The sequence below is a fragment of the Poecilia latipinna genome, unplaced genomic scaffold, assembly GCF_001443285.1.
Source record: "Poecilia latipinna isolate Pla-1442-1.1 unplaced genomic scaffold, P_latipinna-1.0 Scaffold790, whole genome shotgun sequence".
NCBI classification, from domain to species: domain Eukaryota; kingdom Metazoa; phylum Chordata; class Actinopteri; order Cyprinodontiformes; family Poeciliidae; genus Poecilia; species Poecilia latipinna.
The window spans coordinates 194,967-201,585 of record NW_015113406.1 but is presented as its reverse complement, the minus strand read 5'-3'; the positions used below and the strand labels follow the sequence as shown (position 1 = coordinate 201,585).

The following is a 6,619-nucleotide window of genomic DNA, read 5'->3' as shown; positions in this document are numbered from 1 at the left end:
AAAGAGTGATTTTTTCCCCCCAAAAACCCGGGAAAGGTTAAAAAAAAAAAAAAAAAAAAAAAAAAAACAAAACAGAAATATATATATATATATTCACAAAAAGTCAAAACAGGTTTTCTTCAAAATGCAAATGATTGATTTTAAGTGTTGGAGAAACTTCAACAAACTGTTAGCTGCATTTTCTTTCTTCTTGTCTGATTAGATTACAGATGTCATGTTTTTGCCCCTTTTCGGTCCTTCTGTGGAAGTGTAAACACGTTAAATAACCGGTCACAGGGCTCATTTTTACCTGGTTAATGTTTCCTCTGTTCTGCATACATTTAGGCTCTGTACTTGTTCTGGTAAAACAAACTGAGGATGAGTTTGTAGGTAAATCCTCAGAAATGTTTAAAGTACAAATCGGACCACTGCAGTAAAACTCGTGATTGAATATCCACCCCGTGTTGTGATTTTGCAACGACCTGAAATGATTGTTAGCTGCAAAAAAGAGACAGAACCTTTGAGATTTGATTTAACGCAGTCCAAAAAGAAAATACCCACCATCTGCAGCACGAGTAATTTTCAGCCCAGATTTAAACACTTTTCAGGTTGTTTAAAGATCTTATACTAGCAAACTTTAAATAAAAAGTCGCAGGGAAATTACATGCCTTTCAAACTTAACATGAGCAATCCAGAAATGCCATTTACACTGCAAAAACAAACTGTTATTTTTTGTCTGGCTTCTAGTTCAAATATATAAAGTACACTTAAAAAAAAAATGACAAAACCAACTTGTAAGTAACTTTTCAGCAAAACATTATTTCACTTATAACATGAGAAAAATGTATTGTTATAAGGGAAATAATCTACCAGTGTTCAATAATAAGAAATTATTTACTTAAAACAACCTATTATTTCTTGCTGAAAAGTCACTTGTAAGTTAGTTTTGCCTTATTTCAAGTGTACTAAGATATTTTAACTAGAAACCAAATCAAAAATACTTCAGATTTTGTGTTTTACAGTGCAGGTCTTTCAAAGTCAGAATAAAGTTCACCTTTATAGAAACAAGACTCCCTGGTCAAGATGTGTAAAAAGCCTTCAAATCATGTTATCTTTTATTGCTGTTGTAACACTGAATTAGTTTGTTTTTAATAAAAATCCCTGGTGCAAAAAATTGTGGATACTCCTTTAAAATAAATGTAACCATTGCAGTTTTTGAACACCATCTACAGGTGATGCTGTGGGGCTTATTGTATTTCAAAAGTGCATTAGATTTACTTAAATTTGTATCCAATATATCAGCAACCACCTGTGATTTTATGAAAAACAATTATTTCTAAATATGTTTTTTCCTTGAATTTATTTGTACTTTTTAGGTTGTTTTTACACATCTTTACCAAACGAGGCAGCACATTCTTCTGCATCTGTATGAAGTCTTTTTCCTCCATAATTAATACATTGTTTATGTAATATGTTTTTTTTAATTGTAAAAACTGAATGTGTTAAAAGCAAATCCCTGACATGTTATATATATATATATATGTATATAAAAAACCCCTAAAGTATTTAGAAATCTTAAAGACGTAATTCTGGAAGGAAACTCTTTAAAACCCGTATTAAACATGAAATCTGATGCAAACATGGTGGGTGAGATACATTCAGGAAGGATCTGAGCCTCACACTGACGACATCCTTTAAGGATAACAATCACCTCAGTGGGGTTTGAAAAGGCCACAGATCAGTCGTCGTAGTTGTACAGTCAGTATGTAGCTACTTTCTTCTCCAAAGATGTGAGGAAGGAAAACATCGACTATGAGAAGAACAAAGGCTCCATTGACTGAGTCAAAAACCAGCTACACTGCAAAAACACAAAATCTCACCAAGTATTTTTGGTACAGTTTCTAGTGCAAATATCTCAGTTCACTTGAAACAAGACAAAAGTAACTTAAAGTAACTTTTCAGTAAGTTATAGGAGCTTCTTTTAAGTCAGTATTTGCTTAGTATTGATGAAAAAAGTTCTAGTTACATTGTAGATTATTTCACTTATATCATGGAAAAACATCTTGTTATAAGTTAAATAATCTGCCAGTGGAACTAGAACTTTTTCATCAATATTAAGGAATTACCCAAAACGAGCTCCTACATCTTGCTGAAAAGCGATTTTTAAGATAGTTTTGTCTTATTTCAAATGTACTAAGATATTTGCCCTAGAAACTAGAACAAAAATACTGATGCTAATTTAAAAATAAGCGCTATATTTACACTTATGTATGATGTTAAATGTAACTTTTTGTTTCTCGTCATATCAATCGTAGATTATATTAAGGAAGGCATCAAGCAGTGTAGTAGAAGTGAGAAATACTGCCACCGGAACACAGCAAAAAAATCAAATTTTACCAAGGATTTTTGGTCTATTTCTAGTGAAAATATCTATGTGCACTTAAAATAAGAAAAACTAATTTACAAGTAACTTTCCAGCAAGGTATAGAAGCTTGTTTTAAGAAAATAATTCCTTAATATTGATGGAAAAAGTGCTAGTTCCACTGGCAGATTATTTCACAATCAACTGGAACTACACCGTTACCAAGCAACGCCTGCCAAGCCCAGCCCGTCTCCTAGCAACCAAGTTCTAGTTCCGCAGGCAGATTACGTCATTTATAGCAAAACCTCTTCCTGTGTTATAAATGAAATAATCTGCCAGTAGAATTAGTACTTTTTCAACAATGTTGAAAAACACAAAATCTTGGTAAGATTTTGTGTTTTTGCAGTGTACAGTGAAAAAAAAAAGTCGAGTATTAACTGGCTGTTCTCAGCGGGTGGAATTTGAACCATGCATTGATTACCCAAACGGAGCAAAGGGGCGGTTTCTGTCCCCTCTGAAGGCTGTTTTACATCCTAACGGAAAGATCTCTTCCAACTCTTTGTGAAATATCCTTTCCAACTTGAAGAGAGTGGCTCACTGGCTTGGAATATGCAGAGATTCTTGGGAAAGTGTTGACTTTAACATGCATTAGCTTATGAAGTCTACTCGGACCCCACAGAGTAGCTGCGGTCCGATACATCAGAGCGGCACAAAGCTGCTGTCTTCGCCATACAGGACGCCTTTCTTTCAGGGACCAAACCCAAAGGCCAGATGGGCTGCAGGGGCCTTCTCTGTTTGAGACAAAACGGCTTTGAGGGCACTAGAGACCTTCGTCCAATGTGACCAGAATACTAAACACCATCCTCAATGCGCATCTTGGGTTGTTTTGTCTGTGGCAGTTGAGAAAAAAAAAATACAAAAACTACTTCATATGTAGTGGAAAAAAAGCCTGAACGTTAATTAAACAGTGAAGAAAAACTGAAAAACAGTCGAATGGTTCTCTGATCGTCAGACTCTAGTCGTACTGGGATGAGTTTTTCACCGAAGCGTCCCAAACTGTTGATGAATTCCCACGGTGTCACAGACACCATATTAATGCTACACTGTGCTGGAGTCAACAGTGAGTTTTCTGATAGTCGGCCTCAAATCGATGTGCTCACATTCAAACAAGGACCCCACTCAGATCCGTCACAAAACAAACCGGCTTCCCTTTCTCTCATTCCTCCCTTAGAAGAACTCGATCTGCAACTCCTACAGTTCCTGCTCCTCCTCCTCAAGTCTGACCACCAGTCCAGGTGTCTGCAAGTCCGAGATACTCTGGGTTTTCAGCAGTGGGGGTGACGAACCCGTTGACGTGCCTGGTGATGTTTCCGTTGCTCTCCTGGGTCGCGGCGCCATCTCCCGCCGCTCCCGGCGGAGCGCCGTTGGCTTTGTCCCCAAGGTCCAGGTAGTACGGGTTGTCGAAGGCAGGGCAGGCGGAGTTGACAGGGATTAGGTACCCCGGGTTCTCAACGCTGTGGCCGGACCCGAGGCCGTTGGGGAGCCGTCGCTCCACTCTGGAGCCTTTGCGTGGGAGCGTAGTGGGTCGCTCAGGGATCGCCGGTCTGGGATCCAGCATCTCCTGGTTGACGTACTCTGAACGACAAATGAGGAAAGTCAGAAAATCAGACAAATCTCTCAGGGACGTTGACTACGGCTGCAAGTTAACGATTAATGAGCTAATCCAAAGTTGATTGATCTTATCCATCAACAAACAGCGGCCATTTTCTTAAAAACCCGAATTTTCTCTTGTGTCAGTAGGGCCGACTATTTTTTCAGTGGAAAAATAAAGCACTTAATTCTCCATGAACAGAGACATGCAGTCTGCAGTTGCTCTTGAGGAAATGTTAAGACTTCACTCAACACTTTACCTGGCATGGATGGCCTCTGACTGTGGGCGTGACTCCTCCTGGGCAGGGAGTGATGGAGGTGATTAGGATGATGGGAGCCGTCCGCCTCATCTGTTTCCAGGTCACACTGGCTCCCTCTGGGGTAGGTGGGGTCTTTGCAGTAGCGTCCAGGGCTGGACGGTGATAAGAAATGTCCATCTGGAGTCGCATCCAAGAAGACGGAGTCAGACTGGCCTCCTGCTGAAGTGGTGCGGGCCAACTGGGGCCACAGGCCGTTGGACATGCTGGCTGCCACTGGCAGGGTGGGGCACTGGCTGCGGCCCAAAGTACTGAGAGACGAGTACATGCTCTGAGGTCCACCAGCGGCCAAGGGCTCAACATCCAGATCTTTGCTCTGCTGGTGCAGGAAAGAAACAGTTTAAAGGTGATGAAATTAAAACTGATATTTGTTTACAAGTGAAGTCATTTACAGCCTCAATTAACTAAGAAAAACAGAAACAATGGAGTTTCATCATCACCATTATTCACTAGAGACAGATACTGAAACAAAGGCGGCCATGTTTGGGAGGGAGGGAAGGCGGCCATGTTTGGGAGGGAGGGACGGACGGATAAATGGATGGATGGATGGATGAAACCAGTAACCGTTCTAACTCAAACTGGGATCCAGTTAGAGCAGGTCCCCACTGACCCGGTAGGACTGGTGGCGGGTCGGCCCGTTGGCTTGGGCCCCGTCGGCCCTGGTTCTGGGGAACAGGTTGGGCTGCGGTACCAGGTACTCCTCGGCGTCCATCATGTCGCCCATATTCTCGCCTTCCTCCAGAAGCATCCGGTAGAACTGGCTGTCCACCGGGCTGCAGGAGCTCATCTGGTCGTCGTTCTGGAGGAGCAGAAGGTTCTGGTCAGGACTCAACAGAACCTCAGGAATATTACAGCTGCTCTTTAATTTCAGCATGGAACAAAGGTATCAATTATTTAGAGAGAAGTTTAAATTTACTGCGATTTTTGTCCAGACGGTCCAATTGAAACCAGCCAGCTCTTGATTTCAAGGCTGAATATTTTAGTAATCGATTATATTCTATTATTCTCACGATTAATTGATTAATTGGATAAAAACTTTGACACATTTTTGACTTTTCATCCAACCAAGTTAGTCATTTCTATACAATATTACAAAAACATTAAACAATTAAATTCCTTTTTTAACAAAGAAAATAAACATTTTATTGCTTCAAAAGCAACAACATAGCAAAATTACCACTTGAGAATTTAACAAAGTTTTTTTTATCTTAAATGCAAAATGTAAATATTTTTGTACAATGTAGGCTCAGTCCCTGCTCTCATTATGTTGGCCTTTTTTGAGTCTGTATACGCCAGTAAACGATTAATTGATTACTAAATTAGTTGACGATTATTTTAATAATCACGATTAATCATTTAGTCGATTAGTGGGGCTGTAAATATCAGTCTATATTTATAATTCTAACTCTGTGTGAGAAAATCCACAGTAAATTCAAACCAAATTTTAATTTTTAAAGTCTTTGCTGTAGTTTGTTATCCTGAAAAAAGGGAGATTCAATCAAATATTTTTCAAAAACCTTCAAGTTACCAACGATCATTCGTATTACGTTTACTGCATGAACACAGCATCAAAAAATAAGATAAATTACGATAATACAGACACCCAGAAGTTAAACATTTGCAGCCTTAGTGAAGTTTACCTGAATGACCAAGTAGCGAGACGGATCTCTCGCCATGGCGCTGAGGTCCTGAACCAGATCTTTGAACTTGGGCCTGCTGTCTGGATCAATCATCCAGCCTGCAAAGCAAACAGAAAATTATTAGATTTTCTGTTCGAAAACTCTTTTTACCCCCCAGGGCAGTAAATGAACGACTGGGCTGGCGCAGTACTCACATTTGACCATGATCATGTAGACGTCTATGGTGCAGATCGGGGGCTGAGGAAGCCGCTCTCCTCCCTCCAGCAGATCTGGGATCTCCCTCGCCGCGATGGTGTCGTACGGCTTGGAGCCGAACGTCATCAGCTCCCAAACCGTCACCCCTGAAAATGACAGAGTTTGGTTTTTCATCTGACGCCTCTGGGAAGAATCCACTTTGAACAAACCTTGGTCACATATAAGCAGTAGAAAGTTTGCAACTGAACTCCGATGCAGACATTTGGTCTGCCTACAAACCTCGGTCTCCCTTTGGTTGAAGTGAACTCTGGTGCGGTTTGAATACATAAGTGAAAGCTAAGCGGACCAGAGGCCCCTCCAAAGGCAGGAAGTGGACTAGAGCGCAGGGCATTCTGGGTAAATGCAACCAAAACAAACATGCGAGTCTAACGTTAATGGGGGAAATGGCACCTGGTCTGTTGCTAAAGACAAAATAG

General features: G+C 40.5%; 1 protein-coding gene across 3 annotated transcripts in view; it reads right to left on the bottom strand.

Moving 5' to 3' along the window:
• Positions 1–2,965: 2,965 nt before the first annotated feature.
• erbb2 (erb-b2 receptor tyrosine kinase 2) overlaps positions 2,966–6,619 on the bottom strand; it is a 43,767-nt gene continuing 40,113 nt past the window's right edge. For 2 of the 3 annotated variants that reach the window (XM_015046733.1, XM_015046735.1), the window contains 5 exons: positions 6,143–6,289; positions 5,949–6,046; positions 4,919–5,107; positions 4,252–4,627; positions 2,966–3,976 (listed from right to left, as the gene is read on the bottom strand). In XM_015046733.1, coding sequence (XP_014902219.1) covers positions 3,615–3,976; positions 4,252–4,627; positions 4,919–5,107; positions 5,949–6,046; positions 6,143–6,289 — 1,172 coding nt within the window. In that variant the 3' untranslated portion in view covers positions 2,966–3,614. The remainder of the gene's footprint in view (positions 3,977–4,251; positions 4,628–4,918; positions 5,108–5,948; positions 6,047–6,142; positions 6,290–6,619) is intronic. The other variant, XM_015046734.1, reaches the window with a different exon arrangement.